This window comes from Schizophyllum commune, assembly GCF_000143185.2.
Source record: "Schizophyllum commune H4-8 unplaced genomic scaffold SCHCOscaffold_9, whole genome shotgun sequence".
NCBI classification, from domain to species: domain Eukaryota; kingdom Fungi; phylum Basidiomycota; class Agaricomycetes; order Agaricales; family Schizophyllaceae; genus Schizophyllum; species Schizophyllum commune.
In genome coordinates, this window is record NW_026089546.1 from 1,843,582 (window position 1) to 1,866,450 (window position 22,869).

Below are 22,869 nucleotides of genomic sequence, written 5' to 3' on the forward strand. Positions count from 1 at the left end.
CGCGGTTGCGGGCGGCAAAGTTGGCCGGCGTGTGCTCAGGGATGCAAACAATGATGAGATGGTCGTGAGGACTCCGACAGAGGTGGGCCTGGAAGGCGGGCGGCGTGATGGGCAGTGTCAGACCTCCGGCGCGTGTTCGTGCATTCCGAAATATAGAGCTGGAACGCTGCTGGCAGGGTACCGAGGAGGCCCGAGGAATGCAGCCCACGACTACAAGTCCAGGGCGCCGCAAAGCCATGGCTAAAGTCGGAAGAACATCGCCAGCGGCGGGGTTGCGGAAGACCATCCATCTACCGGGGATCGACGGTATAGGCCAAAAAGTATCGATCAGGTGTAATGTCTGCTGGGGTAAAGCGACCGAGAGAGATATGTAGACGGTAGATAGATACGTAGAGAAGAGATCGCAGCGCTTCGTGTGCTCTATGGTCTTCTTTGTAGATATGCGGCCGCATGTAGGTGGGGAGGGCTTGCAGGAGCTTGCAGGACTCCGAGGACGCCTCCGTCCAGTCGCTGCTGCCAAGCCGCAGCAGCTGTCAGTGCTGGAAGCTCATACGTCCAGTGACTGCAGTCTTGTAGTATGTGTACACCGTTCTGTCCCTGTTTCCTGAGGACATGGCTTAGGGATCGTTGATGAACGATTGCGCGACGCGACGGAGGTGTTGATGAGAAGTTCAAGTCGCAGATGTGCCTCAGCCAATCAGGGATATTCCTCCAAAGCCGTGGACTGAAGGACGCGCAGATATTGGAATTTGGACCGTCCTACCCTCACAGACCATTTGGCGTCTTTCAGGTGAATACGAAGCAGGATGATGGGTAGAGCCAGGAGAGAAGGACGCGCCGATGCGATTTACTTCCGCCACCGGACTTTGCCTCGCGTCGGGCCGGACCGTACCGCCGCGCTCGCTGCCTCCTTCGGGAAGGTATTGTTCTCGTCTCGATCACTGACCACTACCACCCCGGATGTTGCCTCGCACGCTACCATGTCGTAGACACACACTATCGCGCATAGTCAACACAGTACGAAGAAGGGGGATCAAGGTCCTTGCGTTGGAGTCCTCTGCAGACGATACTTGCGCTGCTGTGTTGGACGACGAGAAGGTGCTGGCCAACGTCGTCATTAAGCAGCATGCAATGTGCGTTGACATTTGCGGTCTCGAGAATGAGTGCTGATTATTCTGGCAGCAATGCACAGTATGGGGGTATATACCCGTACGCGGCCATAGAGGCGCACCAGAAGAACATGGCATGTCGAGGTTCCCTTCCTTCCAGCGCACCGCTCTGAGACGTTCTAGCCATCAGCAATACGAAGAGCTCTCTCTGAGTCTGGTGTAGGACTGTCGGAGCTCGACGGAATAGCCATTACTAGGGGACCAGGTGCGCTGTTCGCGTATGTAGTTGCTATATCTGCTGACTGCGTGTACGCAGGCATGGGTGGCTGCCTCGGCGTCTGCACCAATGCAGGGAAGGCCATAGCAGCAGCGCTTGACAAGCCTATAGTGGGCGTACACCACATGGTGCGCCTGACCCTCCTCGCTGTGCTGTAGTAGGCTCACTAGCAGAAGCAAGCGCATGCCCTCACTGCCCTCTTCACCAGCCCGAAGGACTCCCCTGTCAGATTCCCATTCCTCACGCTCCTTATATCTGGCGGCCACACTATGATTGTACTCGCCACCTCTTTGAGCTCCTTCCAAATCCTCGCGGACACTAGGGACTCGGCAATAGGCCGCGCCTTCGACAAGGTCGCGCGAAGTCTCGAGATTGAGTCTGGCGACACCCACTTGGGCGCCGCTTTGGAGACTTTCTGTGCGGAAAATTCGAAGGAGCCGTCTTCAAGCGGTCCTCCACTAAAATTCTCTCGCTGCATGCCCGGCAAGCTCGCCTTCTCATATGGTGGTCTTCACTCGCAAGTCGACCGCTATCTGGAGAACCATGGCGGGGTGCAAAATCTCGACGTCGACCATCGAAGGATAATGGCTCGCGCTTTCCAAGAAGCTGCCGCGGAACAGCTGGCAGAGAAGCTCAAGCTTGCGCTCGACCAATGCTTGCGTCGGGGGATACAAGTCGGGGACGTCGTGGCGAGCGGGGGCGTAGCATCCAACACGTATATCAGACGGAAGCTTCACTCGTTGGTGAAGACGTACGACGGGGTCGCTCTTAACTTCCCACCACCTTCGCTTTGCACCGGTACGTCCCAAGTGTGCCCGGGAGGATGAGACCGCTGATCCGTTGCTGCAGATAACGCGGTCATGATAGGCTGGGCATCCCTGCATCGCTTCAGAGGAAAAGACTACGACGACTACTCGATAAACCCCATGTCCAAGTGGAGCATCGAGGACCTTGCTCCCAAAGACTCTTCAGAGTCAATACCATGACACCATTGATTATCGTAGAACCCCGCATATTCACTGTACAGCCTGACCCTAATCACCTCTCTTTGCACGTACCTATACATATACTTCTCCTCGTGCTTTGTCAACGTGCGCAAGGACTGCCGAGGTGCATTTCTCGCGAGTCGCTGCCCTGCCAGTCCGAGGCCGACGCGTGACGTCAAACCGAACGCGAAGTCGTGACTTTCGCGCCCAAACGCGTCCAGTCACGGTGACATTACGCGCATGCAGGCGATCAGTCACAGCCATCGCCACTCTTGCTCACGACCGCCATCTTGCTTCATATAGACCGCCCCCGCTCTCCAGATAGACCGCTACCGTGCTTCAGTCATGCCTGCTTTCCAGAATCCAGTCGTGCCCAGCAAACGGAAATCCGAAGCCGCAGACGGACCTGCGGCAAAGAGACGACAGTCAGAGATCGGGTCGAGCTCGACAGAGGAGTATTGGGTGGTTCAATGGTGCGTGGAATGTGTGATGCTGGGGAAGCGAAAAGCTGAATAGGAAGTAGGAGAAACCCTCAGACGAGGAAGCACAAGACATGGGACGAAGACGGAGTCCTCCAGGTAGTTGGGAGCAAGGCCACCCTGTATGATATGGACGGGAAAGCGTGAGTGTCGTACTCCCGAGGTGCCTCACGATTACTGACTTCCCGCAGTGTGGGCTTCGGACGAGCCGACTTGCCTCTGTCATCTGGCAAGAACTTCTCTGTCGGCGGCAAGGACCTCGAGCTCGACAGGGAGCTAACCAAGAGGGACTTCCTGTCCGGCTCCTGCTTCGGCAGCTCCACCTTCTCGGTGTCGACTCCCGTCGAGGCATCACCCATCCGAACATCACACTCTGCATACAAGGCCTTCAAGCCACCTACCATTGGCAAGTCATTCGCGCAGCCATCGCGGGGCATTCCCCTACAGCCTGTCAGCTTGCTGGCGACCTCGCAATCCTCCTCGCAGGTGCGAAATGATGATACTTCCTCGGACCAGAAGGATGGGATCTGGTCCGTTGCATGGTACGTCGGGTTTCCTTGCGTATATGCGCTCTCTGTTGATCTACTTCGCAGGCGGAAGCCCGTCAACAATAAGAATAAGCAGACGTGGGATGGGGACGCATACGCCGAGAAGTCCGACGACAAGCTCACGCTCATCTCCGAGGAGGGGAAGATGTACGCTGCCAACCCAATTCGTCGCACCCACGCTAACTGTTCTGCAGAATGGGCTCCACATCCTGCAAAGGGCATCTCCTGTCTGAAGGCTACCGCATGTACATTGGCGGAAAGGAAGTGCGCTTCGATGCCGTGATGCCTCGCTCGCAGCTCCCGGACGCCGTACGTGAGCGCCTCAAGGACGCCGGGGATGATGAGGACGATGTGGAAGTCGTTGCTGCGCCGACGCTGCCTGTCGTGAAGCCGCAGCCGATGAAGCCGATTGCGGCGGCGAATTTCTATGGCGCGCCGCCGAAGTCAAAGGAGCCGAAGCCGTTGTGCGTTGTCGTTCCTGTTTGTTTTGTGAGAGGGAAGAGGGCTGACTGGATGTTGACGACAGACACGATCCGGCGGCGGAAGGAGCGATTGTGATGAAGGCGCCGACAAAGGACCATATCAAGAAGTTCAACAAGAAGGGTTTGCCTGTCGTTCCGGTCGTCATTGATCCTGTGCTCGGCCGTAGGCTTCGGCCTCATCAAGTTGAGGGGGTGAAGTTCCTGTACGAGTGCGTCATGGGCCTGCGGAAGCACGAGGGGCAAGGCTGCATCCTTGCAGATGAGATGTATGCGCTTTCTTCTGCAGTTTTGTAGCCTTCTGACTTCGCGCAGGGGTCTCGGGAAGACTTTGCAGGTGGGGTGTATGCGCATCTCCCTCTTGCTTCATCTGACGGTGCTTTGCGAAGACGATCACCCTCGTATGGACGCTGCTGAGTATGTCGACCATCCTTGATAGGCGAGCTACGCTGATCCATCATTGTACAGAACAAAATCCGTTCTTCGGGCCCACGCCAGCGGTACAGAAGGTCTTGATCGTATGCCCAGTATCCCTGGTGAACGTAGGTGTCTGCGTTTGCTGATCATCTGCGATGTCGCTGACTAGAACACACGAAGAACTGGAAGTCCGAGTTCCACAAATGGCTCGGGCGCGATCGCGTGGGTGTGACGGTTTGCGACAACAGCAACAAGGGATTGCAGACGTTCTTGCATGGAGGGTGAGCATATCTGGCGCGGTGTTGTTGGGTCCTCGCTTACTCTCCCGTGTAGGAAGCACCAGCACGTCTTGATCATCGGTTATGAGCGACTGCGGACCGTCGTGTGAGTGCGCGCCAATACTCGTCCTATCCACCGGCTAAATTCGTTTATAGCAACAAGATCACGACGTGCATGTGAGTGTCGATGTTGTACCTCTGACTGCAAGGCTGAAGCCTGCCCTCAGCCCTCCTGTCGGGCTCATTATATGCGACGAAGGGCACCGACTGAAGTCAGCGAACAACAAGACGACTACCATGTTCAAGGCGCTCAAGACGCCGAGACGTGTGATCCTGTCCGGGACGCCTATCCAGAACGATCTGAGCGAGTTCCACGCCATGGCTGACTTCTGTAATCCGGGTTTGCTGGGTGCGGCATACACATATGTTGGTTCACACGCGCGCGCGCTGACTGTTCATAGACGACTACCAGACCTTCCGTCGCGTGTATGAGATACCCATCGTCAAGAGCCGAACCCCGGAGGCGACCCCAAAGGAGCTCGAAATTGGCGAAGGGCGGCTCGCTCAGCTGCTCACCATCTCGAACAGCTTCGTCCTACGCAGGGATGCCGGCTTGCTTGGCAATTACCTGCCTCCCAAGCGTAAGTCCGCTTGCACTACCGATCAATCGACCCGCAGCTGACCTTCGCTTCAGATGAACACATTGTCTTCGTCAAACCGACCCAGCTGCAAATTTCCATGTACCAGAAGATCCTGCACCCGGACAAGGTCGATGACTTCGTGAACGGGTCGCAGGCGGATACGTTGGCGTTGTTGAACACCTTGAAGAAGGTGTCGAATAGTCCGATCCTTGTGAAGGCGGCGCATGATAAGGATAAGGAGAGCTCGAGGACTAGTATTGCGAAGAGTGCGGTGGCGGATGCGGTGACGGTTCTGCAGCCGGACGCGAGGGTGGACGATATGACTTTGAGTGGTACGTACCCCCTAGTCTATGAGTGAGATCACTAGCATGTTGCTGACTGGTTGTAGGCAAGCTGATCCTGGTGTCGAAGCTGTTGAAGTACATCTATGAGGTCAGTGTCGTGACCTTGTTGCTGCTGCCGTCGATGCTGACATGTTGTAGCACACGGACGAGAAAGTCGTCTTCGTGTCCCATTATACTTCTTCACTCAACATCCTGTCGGCCTACTGCGACCGCAAGCGATACAAGTACAACCGTCTGGATGGGTGAGGATCACCACGTCCTCGGGCGCCAATCTCGTCTCATCGCATCTTTCAGCAATACCCCGCCTGCTAAGCGCCAGGAATACGTCAACCAGTTCAACAAGTCTACGCAGAGGAGCAACTGTGAGTGGATCTCGTTACTGCACTGAATCGGTGCTGACGCGAGGCCAGTCATCTTCCTGCTGAGTTCGAAAGCAGGCACGTTTGCTCAATTGACCTCGGTCGCATGTCGCTCGGCGCTAATCGATCTCAGGTGGTGTCGGAATCAACCTTACGGGTGAGTGCCGCTATTGAGATCAGTCCGGGCATCCAGAATCTAACGCAATCTCAAGGTGCCTCGAGGCTCATCTTGTTCGATTGTGACTGGAATCCTAGGTTCGCATTATTTGCTCATGAAAGGCGGGCGGACCATAACTGATTGATTGTACCCAGTTACGACTTGCAGTCTGCAGCTCGTTGTCATCGGTATGCTATAGGCGGCTCCTACGAAAGCGCTAGCTCATCGGTATCGTCAGCGATGGTCAGAAGCGGCCTGTGCACGTCTACCGTTTCATGACGGCTGGCCTCATAGATGGTATGCCGTTCACCGATGAGGTCGTTCTTCTTACCGACTACGGATGCAGAGAAGATCTACCAGCGTCAGGTCACGAAGTTGGGACTAAGCAGTTGTACGTGTCATCTTCGTGCATCGAAACTAGTGTTCTGATGAACGGTTGTGCGGCAGCTCTCATGGGATCGGAGTCGTCCAAGGACAAGAGCGACTCGTTCACGCGGAAAGACGTGAGTGCTTAGTCCCTGGACTGAACCTCATGCTGAGGCGCAAGCTCAGCTTCGCGATATCTTCCGCGTCTACGCCGACACCGGCTGCAATACGCATGACCTTCTGGACTGCTCGTGCGAGGCAGACATGCCACCAGCTTCTCCCGAAGACGAAGGGTCCCCGGATGAGGACGAGTCCGAGGAAGAAGACGGCGAGGAGCGGAAGGGGTTCCTACCTGCCTCGCAGGTTAAACCCAAAGACATCAGCAAGGCCGACAAAGCGGTAAGCTCGCTCGTTCTCCCGCTGTCTCGAGGCGTGGCTGATCTTCTGCTATAGGACCTGCAGAAGAAGAAGGCTGCCCTGGCGGCCTTGGGAGAGTTCAAGCATATCAACTGCTTGGGCCCCGGCGCTGAGAACATGTCGGACGGCGTGTTGCGAAGCTTGCTGTACCGGCCACCTCCGACGGAAGCCTCGGCACCCAAATCTCAGCTGGAGACTTTGCTGTCCCTCGATCTCGCCACGATTGACGCGATGGATGCTAGCAAGAAGTTCCAATCGCTTCCCGGGGGTACAATTACTTACGTCTTCGAGAAGACTGCATCGACGACGCCGGAGGACGTGCCGATGAAGGAGGCCTAGAGGGTTACAGTACTTAGCTTGTATACGAGATGTACTTGGTGTACTAATGCCCGGCTGCTGCGCTGCTTGCTGTCGACATGGATCGGACTTCAGAATACACACATAGACACATGTTCATCGGATTCGTAGACATACATTTGGCGTTGACAGTCGTATCGAGCAAAAGCAGACAGTTTAGGGATACACCGGCATATGACTCGGTGCTGTCCTGAAGGTGAAGCAAGGAAGGTATAAACCGAAAGTTGGCGGGGGGCAGAGGGGCCTATCTATACGATGAGGCCGAACTACCCCAAACCCCCGTCCCTCAGTATCTGGCGATTTTGGTTATATGCTTTCAGAAAAGGGAGAGAAAAAGAAAAGAGAAGAAAAGAGGAGAACAATTGGAAAAGAGAAACTTCGTTGGTTCAGAGGTCGCCGTAGACGACCTGGCCTTCAATGACCGTCGCGAGGACCTTGGTGGACAGAAGCTTGTCGGCGTCGACCTTCATGATGTCCTGGTTGAGGACGACGATGTCCGCGAGTTTCCCGCGCTCGAGGGATCCGAGGGTCTTCTCCGTAAAGGATGCGTAGGCAGCATCGATGGTCATGCCTATTCTCAAGGTAAGAACTCGTCCGCTGCAGATGTGGGTCGCTCTTACCTCTCAGAGCCTCAGTCCGGCTCAAACGCTGCTCCGGGAACCTACAGAAAATCAGCAGCGGCCTATATGGCGCAGAAGTAACTTACCATCCATCCGTACCATGAGGCGACTTGCCATCGGGCGACAGACGTGTGATGGAGGCGTAGAAAGCTGCGAACATGCATCAGACCTCGGATGCTGTAGTTGCATAAAGAAACTCGACGGACTGATCATAGGGTTGATATCCTCCACTGGGGCGTCCGTTCCCAACGCAAGACGAGCACCGTTATCGACCAAAGAACGGAACGCATAGAGACGCTTGACACGCTCCGGTCCCTACGAGGAAATAAGCCTATTAGCGCTCCCGTCCTGCCTTCGGGTGCTATACATGCTACTCACGAGGCGATCCTGCGCGTACCACATGTCGCTGATGCTGCGAAGCAATGTATCAGTTCTACTGCTCAGAAACTTCCCTATCGTAAATCGCGCTCACGCGTGAGTGGGCTGAACACTGGCGATGACTGATCCTGAGTCAGATAGCGAGTTCTCGAAGTGTAAACCTCGGCTCACCTCCGAGCTTGCCGAGCCGGGCCATGTCCGCGGGCGCCATCATCTGCGCGTGCTCGAGGCGGGGGCGGAGGGCGGTCACGTTCGCACCATCGAGGGCCGCCTCAAAGGCATCGAGGACTATGCCGTTGGCACGATCACCAATGGCGTGAACGCACTGCCGAGGTGTAAGCAAGGCCCTATATAGATCCGGGATGCTGTACTCACAGTCTGCCATCCATCCTTCAGGAAACGCGGGATGATGTCGAAGAGCGTCTCCGGCGCGATGCGCATGAACCCCGGAGTAGAGGGGTTATCCTCATAAGGTTCATAGAGCTGCAAACAGTGGTGAGCGAAGCTAGCAAAGGCCGAACAGCCAGGTTCTCACGGCAGATCCACCAGTGCGGAGGGCACCTGAGGGGTGGAAGATTAGCACGTGCGCGTAAGTCACCTCGGAAAGCATTGCTTGCCGTCGGCAAATATCTTGACACTCCGAGCAGTGAGTGTGCCGTCTCCCTCGCCAGAGACCTTCTCCATCTTGTCGCCCCAGTACTCGCGCGTCTCATCGAAGAGATTCATGGCGTAGACCCGGATCTGTAACACGGTTAAGCTGTGCAAGCTCGTGCGAACGGTTGACGGTCCCAAGGCTTACAGGAAGTCTTCCTTTCGCGGCCCGGCTGTTCAGGAATCCAGTCAGTGGCTGCTGGCAAGGTTGTGCTCTCACGGACCTTTTGAAGAAACGTAACGATACCGGATCGAGGCCGGCGTCGTGAATGGCTGTGACACCGTACTTGTGAGCAGCATTGACGGTAATTGAAAAACGGCGCTCCAGATCGTCCTCGGTGAGAGGCGGCTGCTTTACGAGCTCTTGAGCGTTGTCAAGCATGAGACCTAGTAGTTGATGAGGTTGAGGGTTGTCGGCAACGCCAAAATTAACGCATACCTGTCGGGTTGCCTGCAGCATCCCGCACGATGACACCGCCTTCGACCTCGCGCGGCAGCTCGCCCATCATCTCCAGCGCCTTGGCAGAAACCCACAAAGCATGACAATCCTTGCCTAAAGCGGTATTAGCCTTGTCTGATCTTAGTTCGACACAAACACCCACTTTGCAGGACGATAGGACGGCCTTGAATGATCGGGTCCGAGTCCAAATCGGCCTAGAGGGTTATTAGCTGAGATATCATCGCCACAAGAAGCAAATATACCGCAGAGGGCCATGTTCCGTTCCATACAGTGTGGTCCCATCCCCCGCCTGTGATGAACCTCGTAGGATCCTTCTGAACGACTGGATTGGTCAGGATGAAGCTTCGGACGAGCGCTACAGCATCTATTTTCACGTGAGCAAAAACATCGGAAAGGCGTTGCCACGTTTGGTAAAATTACCTTGAATGGTCTTGGAGCCTTCGAGGGCCAGCTCCTGAGCGGCGCCGTACTCAAGGATGTGGGCGTGAGCGTCGGTAAAGCCGGGAATAGCAATACCGCCACGGGGGATGAAACGAACGCTGAGACCACCGTTGGACTCTCCTTCAAGGCCAGTGGTGTTCGCCTGCCAGCGAGCCGTGACCTCGCCTTCGCCGCAGCCTGTTAGCCGGAAGAATACACGGGGATAATTTATCACGCACGAAGAGAGCCAGTATCCACGATATGAGGCCCGTTGACAACGACGCACTCAACGCGGGAATTGTCGGCGTCTACCGTATAAATTTGCTTGCCTTCCGTCGAGCAGAGGGCGTAGGGACCCTCAGCACCCTTTGTGTCCTTGCGCGGATCCATGGCGAAATATGCCAGCGCCACTGCCACTAGAGCGACAGAAATCAACTGGGGTAGACGCCAGCCACTCCGGAGAAGACCGGCGTTCGTTGCCGCGGGCGGAGAGGCCTCGCTCTTGGTTGACGAGTGCTTTTCACCAGAGCGAGACCTGGGATGAATATCGGACATGCGACTGGGCTATTCTTCAGCGTCGCGGTGATGGTGGGAGGTGAAAATTTGACCGACCGACTGTCTAGCCACAAAACGGGTGATCAGTGGATGGAGAAGAAAGAAAGTGGGGTGTAGGTGATCTCTGCATCTTCCTTGTGCCTTTATATATGATGGGCCGACAAGGCTGTACGGGAGTTAGATGGGGATTATTGTCCTGCATTGGATTGTTTGTGGCCCAAAAGCGGGTATTGTGAATATGGATTACCGGGCGGGAAAGGCATCTGCAGTGTTTAATTGTTACTCGGGGGCTCAGATCTGTCTCCATTTGAGTGTACCGGCAGCCAGAGTGCGATAAGCGCCCAGCGCTTATGAGGGGTATAGTAACGCTAAGCGCCCGTTGGTAGCAGGTGGTGCGTTGATGTTCTGATCCGGTGATGAACTGGTTTGTCACGTCACATCACGTGGCGCGACGGGCCACGTCGCGCCGCCTGCTTGCCCTCGTCCCCTCACCCCGCTCGACATGCCGCCCATTGAGGCCCTCAGGCATCGAACGCGAGATGCCATATCCTCAATTTCCAGCAATAAGCTGGCTTTATATGCAGTACTCTCCGTCTTTGCAACCGCAGGATGCATCGTCAATGGCGCACGCAATCACAGCAACTTTTACTCCGTCATGATCTACTTGTCTCGGAGCAGTGCCAGTGTCCTCATCTTTGCCAACTTCGGACTCCTCCTCGCTGTCTTCTGCGGTCATCTAGTGCAGCTCATCTTCTTCGGCCCTCTGCGAGCAGTTGAGGTCGAGGTGCGCGCCACAACGGTCTTCTGCCGGGATGTATCTGACGGTCCCTCATTAGCGGCTCTACGACAGGACATGGTACTTCATTACAGAATCCCTCCTGTCCTTTACCATCTTCCGGGATGAGTTCGACGCGTCGTTCGCAGTCATGTTCTGCTTCCTCGTGTTCGTGAAGGCTTTCCACTGGCTAGCGAGTGACCGGATAGAATGGGTGCGTCATTGAACGAACAATGATCAACAATAAAATCTCACCTTACCGCAGATGGATCAAAGACCATATCCCGGGCCGCCCCTGCTCTTTCACATCAGAATGTCGCTATTGTTCATGATCCTCTGGCTGACGGACACAATCATGCTCCTGATTGCCGTCGAAAGCAACTTGGCTAACGGCGTGAGCTGCATGGTCCTCTTTGCATGCGAGGTACGCGACAATGTGTTCCACAGTTGCGAGTTATTTATGCTGTACGCCACAGTACGGTGTCCTGCTCTCATCTTGCTTCAGCACTGTGTCCAAATACATGCTGTCGGTATATGACTTCCGACGGGCGTCGATTCGTGGCGGCGAAAATGCGCCACCATGGGAGCATAAGAGTGTCATCACGTTCTACATTGACCTTGCGACTGGTAAGCATTGATTATCGAGTTTCTAGCTTGTTGATTCACACAGATGCTTGCGCGCATCTTAGATTTCCTCAAGTTGGCCACATACAGTGTCTTCTTCGTGGTCATCATGATGTTCTACGGTGTTCCGCTCAACATCATTCGCGACGTGTTCATGACCGGACGGTCGTTCTTCATGCGTTTACGTGCATTGCACCGCTATAGGACGGCGACAAGAAACATGGACGAGCGATACCCCAATGCCACTGCCGAAGAACTCGAAGCCATGTCTGATCGAACATGCATCATCTGTCGCGAAGAAATGGTCCAACAGCCAGCGCCCAACGAACAAGGCCCGAACCCTCCGGAGGGCCCCAATCAAACTCCAAAGAAGCTCCCTTGTGGCCATATCTTCCATTTCTACTGTCTTCGCTCCTGGCTAGAACGTCAGCAGAGCTGCCCGACCTGGTGAGTCACCCATCGATTTTCCCAATCGCGGACCGCGTATTTACGTGGATTCGTCCCCTTCCAGTCGCCGCACGGTTCTCGAGACGACGCCGCAGGGTCAGGCGCCGCAAAATGGCGTAGCGAGGCCGGCCAATCAGCCAGGGAATGCCGCTGGGGCCGCCAATGCACCAGCGGGGAACGCAGCGGGTCAAGCAGGGGCGAACCAGCGGATGAACAATATCAACAATGCGGCGCGCTTCGTGGGTGGGCTCTTTGGGGGCGGCGCGGCGCGACCTGCCGGGGTACCTGCTGCACCTCAGCCTGCGCAGACGCAAGCACCACAACAGCCGCCCAATAATCGTATTCACGTGCAGCATCTACCCGCTGGTGGACTCGTCGTTCAGTACCACATTCACTATGGCCCAGGAGGGCAGCAGGGTACCGGGACACCGACTGTCACGACCAGCCGACCGCCTTTGCAGGATGTCCAGCCCCTCGAAGGATTTATGGGACCCAACGGCGTCTGGCAGCCTTGGCCGAACCCTGCGAACGAGGCGCCTACTACGAGAGCCCCCACCTCACCTACCTCGCCAACCTCACCCACAACCAGTACGGGCAGTCAGGAGACTGCTTCCAGTACGTCTACGAGCACGGCAACTCCATCGCAGGGATCAGAGACGGAGATATCCGCGCGCGAAGCGGCGCGTGCCGCGTTCTTGCGCAGGATGAACGCGGGTGGGCCCTCTAGCACCAGCGACGGCACCGCTGCTGAGGTCAGTGCTCCGACTGCTAGTGCCTCCGCAACCTCTGCCACCGCCCCTACTGCTACTACGCCTACCCCTACCATGACTACGCCGACCCCTACCACCACCACTTCCCCCGCCCCGCTGCAAGTGCCGTTGCTCATCCCCGCGGTCGACGAGATCGAGATCCGGCGCGCGCCGCCGTCTGCGGCGCGGATGTCGGACGAGGAACTGGGGCGGATGGACCGGCTGACAAGGGAGGCGATCGACGAGCGGCTGCGCGTGCTGGAGAGCGTGTCGCAGACGGTGTATGGGTGCGTGGACGAGCTTATGCGTCTGCGGAGCTCGCTGCCTGCGAGGGCGACGCCGCAGGAGGGCGAGGAGGCGAACCAGGCTGGCAGCTCGGGCTCGACCGGTTCGTGAGGGTGAATAGTATCCGAGTCGAGTCGGTCACCCCACGTCCGTTCGCTCACCGCACGGGTGCTTGGGCGCTTAACGAAGGGTTTGCCGTTCTGACAGACGCTCGTGTACCATAAGTAGGGATCGCTTCTGTATTAGGTGTCGTATGCTAAAGCACATGGAAGAAGGAGAGTGATAGGCGACGGCCAGGAGTGTAAGGGTGTGTAACTTCGTAAAAAGGCCAGCCCAAGACCAACCTAAGAACCTCAGAACCCGGCGAGTATCCACCCGGGGCGCCCACAAACTTTGCCGCAACCCCCCTATACCCTGCGGCGACCCACGGAGGTGTCTCGGCAGGCACCTACCCGCTAGTAGGTACGCCTAACAGAATTCCGGTAGAAGTCTGCGCGGCATAGCGTTGTAGTATTAGTTAAGTCGCGCGAGAGATGCCGAGCTGAGGAAGTTAGGCCGACACGACTCGGAGGATGGCCTGCGCGCGCTGCTTCACAAGAGCGGGATCGACGAGCGCCTTGTCGACGATGGCGTAGAACTGCTTGAAGAGGAGGCCCTGCTTGGCGCGCGCGTCGGTGTCGGCGGGGAGCGCGGCGAGGGCCTCGCGCAGCTTCTCGTCGATGGCGGACTCAGGGAGGAGTGGGGGGACAAGCTCGGCGAGGAGGGCGGCCTCTCGGCGTTCCTGCTCGGCGAGGTCGGCGCGTGCGGCGGCATCGTACTGCGCGGCGGCGTCGGTCTGTGTGGGTGTGGTCAGGGTAGGTGCGTGATCAGGGAGACTGCGGTGCGAGGGAGACGGGGACGGGAATTGGTGTGAGGGGTGGGCGGATTTGTGGGTCAAGGAAGCGGGGTGACTCACCCGTCGCTGAATGGCCTTGCGCAGAATGGAGATGATGGCGGAGGATCCGACTTTCTCGTTTGCGGCCTTATCTGCATTGGTCACCTCTGCCTGGACGGACTGACGGGAGGTGAGCGGGAGAGCGGGCGAGCCAGGCAGGGGGTCACGTACACGGAGCACGGTGGACGCGGCAGTGTCCTTTGCCTGTCAGTTTGGGGGCTTGTGAGCAGTGGATGGGTGCTCAAAGTGTAAGTATACCTTCATTGCGGTCTTGATGCCGGCCATGAGCTGGGCGCGGATGTCTGGGCACGGCGTCAAGGCGGGAGGGTCTGGGGGAACATGGTAGGGTACCGGTGGTACCGGCAGGCGTGCTGTACGCCCGACGGACGGCCGCGACGCGGGCGACATGGGCGAAGCGCCCAAGGGACCGGAGAGAGCTGTTCATAGCGACGGCGACACGAAACGAGCAGGCCGGGCAGGCGCGGAGGGCGAGAGTCGATCTGTGCGCGCCACACGCACGGCCGGCCCGCACGCGACGCGCAAACTTCCGTGAGTCACGCCGTCAGGTGGTCCGTGACGATCGCGCACGCCCACAACGGGCGAGCCGCTGATAGGCGCCCGCCCCCCTCTCGCGCTCAACGCCCACCATCGGACTGCAGTGCGCTGATTCTGCGAAGCGCGGAGTTGCTTGTGAAACGAGTAACTAATCGATAACGCGACTTTCGGTCATGGTGAGCCTTCCAGTGTCGGGCGCCTATCTGCGCGCCATCCGTGAGTCGGCGCGCAAGGCTCGGGAGACCCAACATGTCCGGGTGAGTGCGCGATGATCAGCACAATCTCCTCTTGGAATCTTACCCGTCTCGTGAACCACGACATCCCCTCTGTCATTCCTTCCCATCTGGGGTATCTCGCGTCCGCCACCCCACAACCAAATCTCATTCCTTTCTGCACCCACAGATCGACGAGGACGCCATACGCGCACTACTCCTTTCCCCCGCCTTCATAACTACCTTCACCCGCCTGTCCAAGAACCATGGCCTTGCGCTCCCTCTCCGCTTCCCCTCCCCCCTCGCCGAGCTGAACTTCCTCTCCGTCCTCGCCCTCCTCAACTTCGCCTCTGGCTACCGCACTCCCCTCCACGCCGAGACCGGGCGCGGCGCCTGGGACAACATCCGTGCCCTTGCCTTTGCGTTGCACATCGAGTCCGCGGGTGATGCTGGCGAGCTGCTTTCCGCTGAAGGGATGCGCTCGATTGGGGATGGCAAGGTCGCGGAGCTGCTACGCGTGAATGTGCACCTTGAGCGTGCGCATGAGACAATCCCAGGCGTGACTGTGGGCGAGCTTGGTGGGCCGTTGTACGAGCTGGTGAGATTGATTACGAGGACATTGAACGAGACGGGGGAGAGGTTGGTCGAGATGGGATACCCGGATTTGGGAACGCTTGTAGCGGAAGCCCTCAAGGCTGGGGGGAAAGCGCGCAAGGAGGGCGACCCGGATGCGGAGGTGGATAAGGTGCTTGAGCAGGTTAGTGTTCTGGACGCTCCTAGCATATGTGCTCACCAGTTCCTAAGATCGTCCGCGCGATCCCAGGATTCCAGGACATGTACGACTTGGATGGCGAACGTCAGTCTGGTCAGAAATCCCAAACTAACTCCACGAGCTCACTACAACACACAGCTGTCTACTGCTTCAAGAAGGCACTCTTCCTAATCCACACCGTCGCCGTGCGCTTTGGCTCCCTCAACCCGCCACCCTTCCCCGCGCCCGACACGTCAAACCTCCCGATCTTCAGCGACAATGTGATCCCCTCGATGCTCGTACACCTCGGAATCATCGACCTGTCCGCGTCATCACTTCAGCGCCTGTTTCCCAACGCTCGGTCGAAAGAGACGATCGATGCACTCCTTGCTGCACCGCCAGAGGGCGAATCACAACCATCGACGGAACCCCCCGAAGAAGGCCCTTTGGTCACCGCAAGAGAGGGTTATGTCTTGCGCGCCGCGGCCATCGATGCGTGCGAGGTTACAGTGAAGATTGCGCGCGAGCTTGAAGTACCGCAGGACCTCAAGTGGATCAACCAATTGACGCTGCCCGACTTGGATGCGTGGTTGTGGGCGGGGGCGAAGGATCGGGTGGACTATCGACGTTTACCGAGGTTCATGGAGAGGAATACGGTGTTCTTCTGAGGTAAGGGATCGGGAGGGTGAGTTTGCGAAGTACTTGGCTTGCGCGTTTACTGATGAGATTGAAGGACCAATCAGCATCAGCGCCGATTCGCGATGCCACCTAAGACGGATGGTAAGCGCACACGGAACAGCCACCTTGCTGGATCGTATTGATTCGGATGCCAACCGTCTATCAATGGGTCAAGAGGGGAGACAGAACTGCATAACGCGAATGCAAAGTGTCAGCTTCTACTAGCTGGGATCAACGAGGACGAGGGCAGGTATACTCGTACTCTGTGCGTCTCCTCGCATCGCTGCCCAATCAGGATGTAGCCTACTGTAGCTCTATATAGCGAATGAGAAGACTGTTGCTTGATGCTCGTTGCTTGAGGGGATGGTATTGTCGTGAGGGGTAATATTAACGGCCAATGTCGCTGCTGCCCTGAGGTTGACGGACGCACTCCGATCGGCAACCTGCGCGGCCTGCCGGTCGTCTGGACGATACACTGATTTCATTGTACACATACTAAAGTGCCCGTCTACTCGGAGGACGCCTCGCACTGACTGACCTCCGCGTCTGCGTTCGCCGCACTCACCAGCGACCGCCACACTCGCCACGGCCTCGAGTTTGAAACTCGGCGTGTACCGTGCCTAGCCAACGCGCCTCTCGAGAAACCCCCACGACGTCCGCACACACACTAGCCGCGAGGATGGAGTCGCTCGTGTCCCCGGAGAACGAGACGTTCTCGACGCCGCCGACGACGCCATTCGACGTGGACCACGATTTGCGCCCGTCGATCTCGCGCCGGAGCAGCCGCCCGTCGTCACTGAACCTCGCGTACGGAGCGAACGGGTTCAAGTCCGACATCGTCCTGGACAGAAACTCTCCCAGACCGACCGCAAACCACGAGAGCACCTCGCCGGCCCAGGCCCAGTCGATGCAGCAGAGAGATCAGACCGTCGTCCCGGCCAGCCGCGCCAGGCTCTCCGCGGGCAGCCCCCGCGTGGAGCCCCCGCTCAACTCGCCCTGCTTCGTGCACTCGCACCTCGACACGGGCAACACCCTGGCGGAAGCGCTCCGCAAGCACAGCCGGCCCTTCGGGGACAACGCGAACGTGGGCGTCGCGAAGAGCCTCATCGATCGCGGCAACGGCGCCGCGCCGCGCCTCTCGCCCGACTCGCTCGACTCGAACTCGGACAGCGACGGGGAGTACTCGAGCAGCCTCACGAAGCAGCTCGCGGAGACCGCCGTCGGCGTGCGGGAGATGAGCAAGCAGCTCGGTGCGTCGTCGTGCGTGCGGCACGCAGCCGACCAAGCTGACTGAGCATGTTCCCCACCCCGCAGGGCGCGCGCGCATCCACTCGAACATACAGAATGTCCTCATTATCACCAAGGCGCGCGACAATCGGCTCATCAAGCTCACGCGCGACCTTGCGCTCTACCTGATGCTTAAGCCGCGAGCGGGTTCCCCGCGCGGCCTCGTAGTGCAAGTTGCTACCCCAATCGCAACGCCCGCTGCGTGCTAACCCGTGTTCCCCAGTTACGTTGACAGTCAGCTGCGCACATCCCGCCGCTTCGATGCTGCGGGCATCCAGCGCGACCACCCCGAGCTCTTCGCCCCGTACCCCAAGCGGCGGGCGTCGAGCAGCAGCTCGCTCTCGTCCGCGCGCTCATCGATGACGTCGCTCACCTCCCTTAGCTCGGAGCAGACGTCGTCCGAGGAGGGTCAGCTGCGCTACTGGACGAGCGACATGTGCAGCAACAGCCCGCACCTGTTTGACTTTGTCGTCACTGTGCGTCGTCCGCCCGCGATCACTCCCTTCCCCCGCTGACAAACCGTAACTGCAGCTCGGCGGCGATGGCACGGTCCTCTTCACCTCCTGGTTGTTCCAGCGCATCGTGCCGCCCGTGCTCTCGTTCGCGTTGGGCTCGCTCGGCTTCCTCACCAACTTTGACTTCTCGGAACACCAACAGACCATGGATAACGCCATTGAGAATGGCATTCGCGTCAACCTTCGCATGCGCTTTACTTGCACGGTCTACCGCGCGCAGAGCTGCGCGACGGATACGAACAAGAAGGCGATCAAGAAGGCGTCGACGGGCGAGATCATGATGAAGGTAGAGAAGGGAGGCTGGGAGGCAGTGGAAGGGGGTTGGCAAGCGACACCTGTGGAGAACAAGCACAGCAAGGATAAGGAGATCAAATGCTTCACGACCCGGCCGGTGGAAACATTCGAAATCCTCAACGATCTAGTTGTGGACCGTGGCCCAAGCCCATACGTTAGCCAGCTTGAGCTCTTCGGTGCGTGCGTTTTGGACTGGACTGAACCCAACCAATCATTTGTGCAGGCGACGAGCACCATATGACAACGGTCCAAGCCGATGGTTTGTGTGTCGCGACGCCGACGGGCTCTACTGCCTACTCCCTCTCCGCTGGCGGCTCCCTCGTCCATCCGGAAATCCCTGCCCTCCTCCTTACTCCTATCTGCCCCCACACCCTCTCCTTCCGTCCCATGCTCCTTCCCGACAGTATGGAATTACGCATCTGCGTACCCTTCAACTCTCGCAGCACGGCATGGGCCTCGTTCGATGGCCGTGGGCGTATCGAGTTGAAGCGTGAGTCTTCGCACTTCAGGTACTGAATTATAAAGCTAACGACCGGACAGAGGGCGACCACATCAAGGTCACTGCGTCGAAATACCCGTTTCCGACTGTTTGTGCCGACAAACAGTTCACCGATTGGTTCCAAGCCATCTCGCGTACGCTTAAATGGAACGAGCGCGAGCGGCAGAAATCGTTTGTGGTCGTGGAAGAGGAGCCTAGCACACACCACAAGGTCCGGCGACGAACCATGCAGGCTACCGCCAACGCCACTGGCTCGTCGAGTGAGACGGTCAAGGGTGATGATGAGTCGGACGAGGAGGAAGACACCTTCGATATCGACGATTCTTCGCCCGAGGCGCAGGCGGCGAAGCAGCCCCCCACGATGATTCCGCTCACGAACGCGATGTCGAGCGAGCACATCAACCTCGGGCAGCAGAAGACGAAGGAGAACCTTGATGACACTGCGCAGCGGCAACAACAGGCGCACTGCGGGACACCAAATTGCTCAAACTGCACGAGCCCCAACTCAGCCGCGCACTTCTCGGGCGTGTCGACGCCCTCGCGGTTCGCGACTGGGTCCCCGCCCCACCCGACGCCTCTGCCCCCTCGCGACTACGGCGACCTCAACCACCATCCGCACCACCCCCACTACGCACACCACCTCGACGCGCACCACCACCCTGAGGGCCGCGCGGCGGAGCGGGAGGGTATCCGCGACAACATCCACGTGCGGCGGACGATGAGCGGGAAGAGCCGGATACCGAAGGAGCGCGACGTGGACGATGCGCGGACGCCGACGATGGCGAGCGCGCTGCATGGGCGGATGCGCGGAAGGACAAGGTCGCGGTCGCGCTCAAGGGAGCCGGGGTCGGCGAGGCGGGCGTTCGCGGTGTGGGGGCATGATGAGAGCGATAGTAGCAATACGAGCGATAGCGACTGCACGTAGGTGCGGTGTGGATGGAGGGGAGGAAAGGAGGGAAAGTGGAATGTAGATGGGGCTATAGAGAAGGGCATGCCGCGGGCGATGCTTGGCCTGGTTGAATGACTATAACGACGCACATACATCTGTACATATAGATACATGCACGATGCAGCTTGGGTTATACTCTGGAACGTTGGACTACAAGTGAAGACTGCCGGGATCGACGGATCGATGTCAGCTCGGGGCTCGAAGGTGAGTACTAGCCTGGTAGAATCTAGCTTCTGAGCAAAGTAGACCAGACTCTGGCAGACGTGAGCGAGGTATAACATCTGCCACCCAACTGATGAATGGGAACGATGGCCATAAGTAGCGGTAGGTTTTGGGTAGTCTGGAGTCGAACATGCATGACCTCTCGTCAAACAGGCACAAATATGCACCCTCTTCTCGCCCTCATCATGCGACTTGCGCTCAGAGAACCGCCTATGCTGCTTGAACCCGGGCTAGGCGCCTGCTGACGCCCGGCGCTACTGGACGCTGATCAGACTATACAGCTCGTTGATGTCTGTCAGACCCCAAGGCTCAATGACCGCAGGCACCGAGGCGCACCATGATCTGCGTCCATCCATGAAACGTCCTGCTATTACTCTTAGGTTCTGACCGGGAAGTACGGAATGTTCTGACTGAACTCGGCAGCTTCGAGTCCTGCATGCGCCAACTGTACCCCGGCGAGGTGGCACGTCCTGCGAAGGGCGAGCTAGAATTGCCATCGCTCGACTGCGCTGTCTTTCGTGGATCATCAGCGAGTCGAGGTGCCATAAACTGTCGACTGAAGAGGTTCTGGTGCGATAGAACCGTGATGATCTGCCCAGTGGCATCTCTCCCAACCCCGATCCCCTACCCTCCGTTTCGTCCTCGCTCGCCCCCAATGACCTCGCAGTCCCTCTCCTCAGGTACAAACGCCTCCCCTCCCCCTGCAAGCCCAGTCTCGAGATTTCCATGGCATGCGGGGGCCTGGCCTGCTTCGCCCTCCATTTTATTGAGCGTTCCTCGGAGTGCGGGCGCGCAGACGCGGGCGCATGGCACAGGTTCGGGATCGCGAGCAGCCACGGGCGATGGGCTGCAGCGGTGCCTGTGCGGGACTATGGAGGCTCGTATAAAAGACCCGTAGGACTGACCTGGAGAGCCATCGTCTCTCGACGTTTTCTAACTCATCAAACATGTTCCAAGCCCTTGCTTTCGTCGCCCTGTGCGCCTCCGCTGTCTCCGCTGGCAAGCGTGGTTTGGCGTGGCCATGGTGTATGTGGACAGCACCTTTCATTCTGCATATCCGTGCTGACGCTGGACGATCTTTTACACAGACAACGGCCAGCTCGACCCGGGCGTGCTCAACAACGGCCAGGGCCAGGTCGTCGCTATGTAAGTGTTCACACTTGAGGGAAGGTCAGCGTACTCATTCATCGCCAGCTACGACTGGGAGACCTACGCTCCCCCCTCCACCAACGGCAACGGCGGTCTCGGCTTCATCGGCATGCAGGGCTGCTGGGACTGCTCGTCCAGCCCCGTCGGCGAGCTCGCCGCCCGCCAAAAGGCGCAAGGATGGGCTAGTGCGTACACTTCTTTCCTTTACAACCATCGTCTGGCGCTAACATGCGCCTAGCCGTCTTCTCCCTGAACGAGCCCGACCTTAACGGCATCAGCGCTGCCAGCGCCGCGGACTGGTACAAGCAGCACATCAACCCCTTGGCTATCAAGAAGGCGTTCCCGGCCGTTACGTCCAGCACGAACAGCGGCATGGGCCTTGACTGGCTCCAGAACTTCCTCAATTCGTGCGGCGGTGGCTGCTACGGCGACTACATTAACCTCGTAGGTATCTTGATCACAGGGTTGCGGCTGGGATCTAACGCCTCTGTAGCACTGGTACGGCAACGACTTCAGCGGCTTCCAGTCTCACGTCACGAACGCGCACAACCGTTTCCCTGTAAGCTTCTCTCTAATCGCAGTGTCTGCAAGTACTTACGCCATCACCACTAGAACTACAAGGTCGTCATCTCCGAGTTCGCCCTCGCCAACCCGTCCGGTGGCCAGACTGCTCAGTGAGTTCCGCGTCTTCGCCTGGACTACGAAATTTCTGACATGAGGATTGCAGGGTGAACTTCTTCAAGCAGGCCTTCGCCTGGCTCGACTCCCAGAGCTGGGTCGAGCTCTACTTCCCCTTCGTCGCCACGTCGCCCGCCCTGTTGCAGGCGAATGACGGCGGCGCGGTCACGAACGTCGGCACGGGTTCGTGCTTGTACACCAACTCTGGAGGCCCGTCGGCGGTTGGCAACCTCATGTACTAGGCGGGGATGCCTATGTACTGGGCGACGAAGCATATGCGCCACGCACTAAGCGACCAAGTCGCAAAATGGACCGTGTTCAAGGACTGGGTATATGTAGTGTAAATTAAGGATAATTTACATGGGTTGTAGGCTTAGCAACACGGGAAATGTAATCAGGGATCTGTGGAAGCTTTCTCGTCCTCACGAGGCGACGTCTTCCGTAGTGAGTACTCGCTTGTGGCACTGGAAGCGCCTGCTCCAAGGCTTGATTGAAAACCAGAAACCCCACCCCAGTCATCCTCGTGCCTGGAGTGACACCTTCCGCCTCTAGACTGCCGTCGATGCTTCATTGCTGCGTCGACCACGAGCCGATGGCTTCACACCCGCTGATCTGTAGCTTCACACCCTCTAGTATCGAGCGGACATTCCGTGAGAGATCATGTCGGCATCCGTCACGAACAATGGGCGTCACACGCATCCCGATGAGGCGGACAATGAGTTGAACTGTGACACGTGGCAAACAAGTCACACCAAAGGCACCGCCACTCGAGTCGACGCCCATTGTCCTCGCCTCCGTCCGAGATGCGTCTGCAGATCGAGGGTATGATTTGACGATTCGAGCGCGCATCGTGTATTGCTTCTCCCGCGGGGTACTGGCATCGGGCAGCACGACCCGGAGCGACATTCGAATAAGTCAAATTGGGTCTCATAAAGGACCCGGTACACTGCCTACAGAGGGAGCTAGCA

The 22,869-nt window shown here is 58.0% G+C and overlaps 9 protein-coding genes across 9 annotated transcripts; 7 read left to right on the forward strand and 2 right to left on the reverse strand.

Moving 5' to 3' along the window:
- Nucleotides 1-101: 101 nt before the first annotated feature.
- On the forward strand, nt 102-374 carry SCHCODRAFT_02586504 (uncharacterized protein; the record flags this gene model as incomplete). Its single annotated transcript, XM_050343956.1, has 1 exon — nt 102-374. The coding sequence occupies exon 1, from the start codon at nt 108-110 to the stop codon at nt 372-374; it is 267 nt and encodes an 88-aa protein (XP_050198948.1). The 5' UTR covers nt 102-107.
- A 567-nt stretch (nt 375-941) lies between these two features.
- SCHCODRAFT_02635416 (peptidase M22, glycoprotease) lies at nt 942-2,525 on the forward strand. Its single transcript, XM_050345865.1, has 6 exons — nt 942-1,133; nt 1,183-1,243; nt 1,293-1,374; nt 1,426-1,514; nt 1,563-2,184; nt 2,236-2,525. Exons 1-6 carry the CDS (start codon nt 961-963, stop codon nt 2,370-2,372), a joined length of 1,164 nt encoding a protein of 387 aa, XP_050198949.1. The 5' UTR covers nt 942-960; the 3' UTR covers nt 2,373-2,525.
- A 129-nt stretch (nt 2,526-2,654) lies between these two features.
- On the forward strand, nt 2,655-7,289 carry SCHCODRAFT_01191914 (uncharacterized protein). Its single transcript, XM_050341207.1, has 24 exons — nt 2,655-2,845; nt 2,896-2,994; nt 3,043-3,393; nt 3,445-3,546; nt 3,594-3,863; nt 3,926-4,147; nt 4,194-4,295; nt 4,347-4,420; nt 4,465-4,576; nt 4,629-4,679; nt 4,730-4,750; nt 4,801-4,982; nt 5,035-5,214; nt 5,268-5,546; nt 5,603-5,646; nt 5,697-5,800; nt 5,853-5,920; nt 6,130-6,172; nt 6,230-6,262; nt 6,313-6,371; nt 6,421-6,465; nt 6,522-6,577; nt 6,627-6,839; nt 6,894-7,289. Exons 1-24 carry the CDS (start codon nt 2,718-2,720, stop codon nt 7,194-7,196), a joined length of 3,141 nt encoding a protein of 1,046 aa, XP_050198950.1. The 5' UTR covers nt 2,655-2,717; the 3' UTR covers nt 7,197-7,289.
- A 311-nt stretch (nt 7,290-7,600) lies between these two features.
- On the reverse strand, nt 7,601-10,133 carry SCHCODRAFT_02510687 (uncharacterized protein; the record flags this gene model as incomplete). The annotated part of the gene is made up of 16 exons (XM_050343240.1): nt 7,601-7,785; nt 7,835-7,875; nt 7,921-7,984; nt 8,041-8,149; nt 8,213-8,246; nt 8,307-8,334; nt 8,384-8,537; nt 8,588-8,717; nt 8,811-8,953; nt 9,012-9,036; nt 9,088-9,250; nt 9,303-9,416; nt 9,466-9,517; nt 9,566-9,687; nt 9,744-9,929; nt 9,983-10,133. 16 exons carry the CDS (start codon nt 10,131-10,133, stop codon nt 7,601-7,603), a joined length of 1,701 nt encoding a protein of 566 aa, XP_050198951.1.
- Nucleotides 10,134-10,779: 646 nt separating this feature from the next.
- On the forward strand, nt 10,780-13,529 carry SCHCODRAFT_02375157 (uncharacterized protein). Its single transcript, XM_003029444.2, has 6 exons — nt 10,780-11,082; nt 11,135-11,287; nt 11,339-11,497; nt 11,550-11,700; nt 11,763-12,144; nt 12,209-13,529. Exons 1-6 carry the CDS (start codon nt 10,801-10,803, stop codon nt 13,287-13,289), a joined length of 2,208 nt encoding a protein of 735 aa, XP_003029490.1. The 5' UTR covers nt 10,780-10,800; the 3' UTR covers nt 13,290-13,529.
- SCHCODRAFT_02635430 (GatB/YqeY domain-containing protein) lies at nt 13,390-14,642 on the reverse strand. The gene is made up of 5 exons (XM_003029844.2): nt 14,464-14,642; nt 14,371-14,414; nt 14,284-14,316; nt 14,134-14,232; nt 13,390-14,013 (listed from the first exon to the last, which is right to left on the reverse strand). Exons 1-5 carry the CDS (start codon nt 14,555-14,557, stop codon nt 13,729-13,731), a joined length of 555 nt encoding a protein of 184 aa, XP_003029890.2. The 5' UTR covers nt 14,558-14,642; the 3' UTR covers nt 13,390-13,728.
- Nucleotides 14,643-14,809: 167 nt separating this feature from the next.
- On the forward strand, nt 14,810-16,658 carry SCHCODRAFT_02635435 (uncharacterized protein). The gene is made up of 5 exons (XM_050345866.1): nt 14,810-14,924; nt 15,070-15,636; nt 15,684-15,735; nt 15,790-16,315; nt 16,364-16,658. The coding sequence occupies exons 1-4, from the start codon at nt 14,841-14,843 to the stop codon at nt 16,296-16,298; spliced, it is 1,212 nt and encodes a 403-aa protein (XP_050198952.1). The 5' UTR covers nt 14,810-14,840; the 3' UTR covers nt 16,299-16,315; nt 16,364-16,658.
- Nucleotides 16,659-16,883: 225 nt separating this feature from the next.
- On the forward strand, nt 16,884-20,038 carry SCHCODRAFT_02635438 (ATP-NAD kinase). Its single transcript, XM_050345867.1, has 6 exons — nt 16,884-17,558; nt 17,623-17,764; nt 17,819-18,071; nt 18,127-18,580; nt 18,628-18,894; nt 18,945-20,038. The coding sequence occupies exons 1-6, from the start codon at nt 16,988-16,990 to the stop codon at nt 19,826-19,828; spliced, it is 2,571 nt and encodes an 856-aa protein (XP_050198953.1). The 5' UTR covers nt 16,884-16,987; the 3' UTR covers nt 19,829-20,038.
- A 745-nt stretch (nt 20,039-20,783) lies between these two features.
- Nucleotides 20,784-22,555, forward strand: SCHCODRAFT_01158444 (uncharacterized protein; the record flags this gene model as incomplete). Its single annotated transcript, XM_003029447.2, has 9 exons — nt 20,784-21,100; nt 21,163-21,220; nt 21,269-21,408; nt 21,462-21,667; nt 21,717-21,782; nt 21,836-21,897; nt 21,951-22,136; nt 22,273-22,345; nt 22,535-22,555. Exons 1-9 carry the CDS (start codon nt 21,022-21,024, stop codon nt 22,553-22,555), a joined length of 891 nt encoding a protein of 296 aa, XP_003029493.1. The 5' UTR covers nt 20,784-21,021.
- Between the last annotated feature and the right edge of the window lie 314 nt (nt 22,556-22,869).

Bases quoted from the DNA above. Each gene is read 5' to 3' on its own strand.
- SCHCODRAFT_02375157 (XM_003029444.2), top strand. From the start codon at position 10,801: ATGCCGCCCATTGAGGCCCTCAGGCATCGAACGCGAGATGCCATATCC. The intron at 11,288-11,338 runs GTGCGTCATTGA...ACCTTACCGCAG, and splicing joins CGAGTGACCGGATAGAATGG to ATGGATCAAAGACCATATCC. The intron at 11,701-11,762 runs GTAAGCATTGAT...CGCGCATCTTAG, and splicing joins CTACATTGACCTTGCGACTG to ATTTCCTCAAGTTGGCCACA.
- SCHCODRAFT_02635416 (XM_050345865.1), top strand. From the start codon at position 961: ATGTTGCCTCGCACGCTACCATGTCGTAGACACACACTATCGCGCATA. The intron at 1,134-1,182 runs GTGCGTTGACAT...TTATTCTGGCAG, and splicing joins GTCATTAAGCAGCATGCAAT to CAATGCACAGTATGGGGGTA. The intron at 1,375-1,425 runs GTGCGCTGTTCG...GCGTGTACGCAG, and splicing joins AGCCATTACTAGGGGACCAG to GCATGGGTGGCTGCCTCGGC.
- SCHCODRAFT_02635438 (XM_050345867.1), top strand. From the start codon at position 16,988: ATGGAGTCGCTCGTGTCCCCGGAGAACGAGACGTTCTCGACGCCGCCG. The intron at 17,765-17,818 runs GCAAGTTGCTAC...CGTGTTCCCCAG, and splicing joins TCCCCGCGCGGCCTCGTAGT to TTACGTTGACAGTCAGCTGC. The intron at 18,072-18,126 runs GTGCGTCGTCCG...CCGTAACTGCAG, and splicing joins TGTTTGACTTTGTCGTCACT to CTCGGCGGCGATGGCACGGT.
- SCHCODRAFT_01191914 (XM_050341207.1), top strand. From the start codon at position 2,718: ATGCCTGCTTTCCAGAATCCAGTCGTGCCCAGCAAACGGAAATCCGAA. The intron at 4,296-4,346 runs GTATGTCGACCA...ATCATTGTACAG, and splicing joins CCTCGTATGGACGCTGCTGA to AACAAAATCCGTTCTTCGGG. The intron at 6,263-6,312 runs GTATGCTATAGG...CGGTATCGTCAG, and splicing joins TCTGCAGCTCGTTGTCATCG to CGATGGTCAGAAGCGGCCTG.
- SCHCODRAFT_02635430 (XM_003029844.2), bottom strand. From the start codon at position 14,557: ATGAACAGCTCTCTCCGGTCCCTTGGGCGCTTCGCCCATGTCGCCCGC. The intron at 14,415-14,463 runs GTACCCTACCAT...CGCCGTGCCCAG, and splicing joins CACGCCTGCCGGTACCACCG to ACATCCGCGCCCAGCTCATG. The intron at 14,233-14,283 runs GTACGTGACCCC...ACCTCCCGTCAG, and splicing joins CCGCGTCCACCGTGCTCCGT to TCCGTCCAGGCAGAGGTGAC.
- SCHCODRAFT_02635435 (XM_050345866.1), top strand. From the start codon at position 14,841: ATGGTGAGCCTTCCAGTGTCGGGCGCCTATCTGCGCGCCATCCGTGAG. The intron at 14,925-15,069 runs GTGAGTGCGCGA...CTGCACCCACAG, and splicing joins GGGAGACCCAACATGTCCGG to ATCGACGAGGACGCCATACG. The intron at 15,736-15,789 runs GTCAGTCTGGTC...TACAACACACAG, and splicing joins GTACGACTTGGATGGCGAAC to CTGTCTACTGCTTCAAGAAG.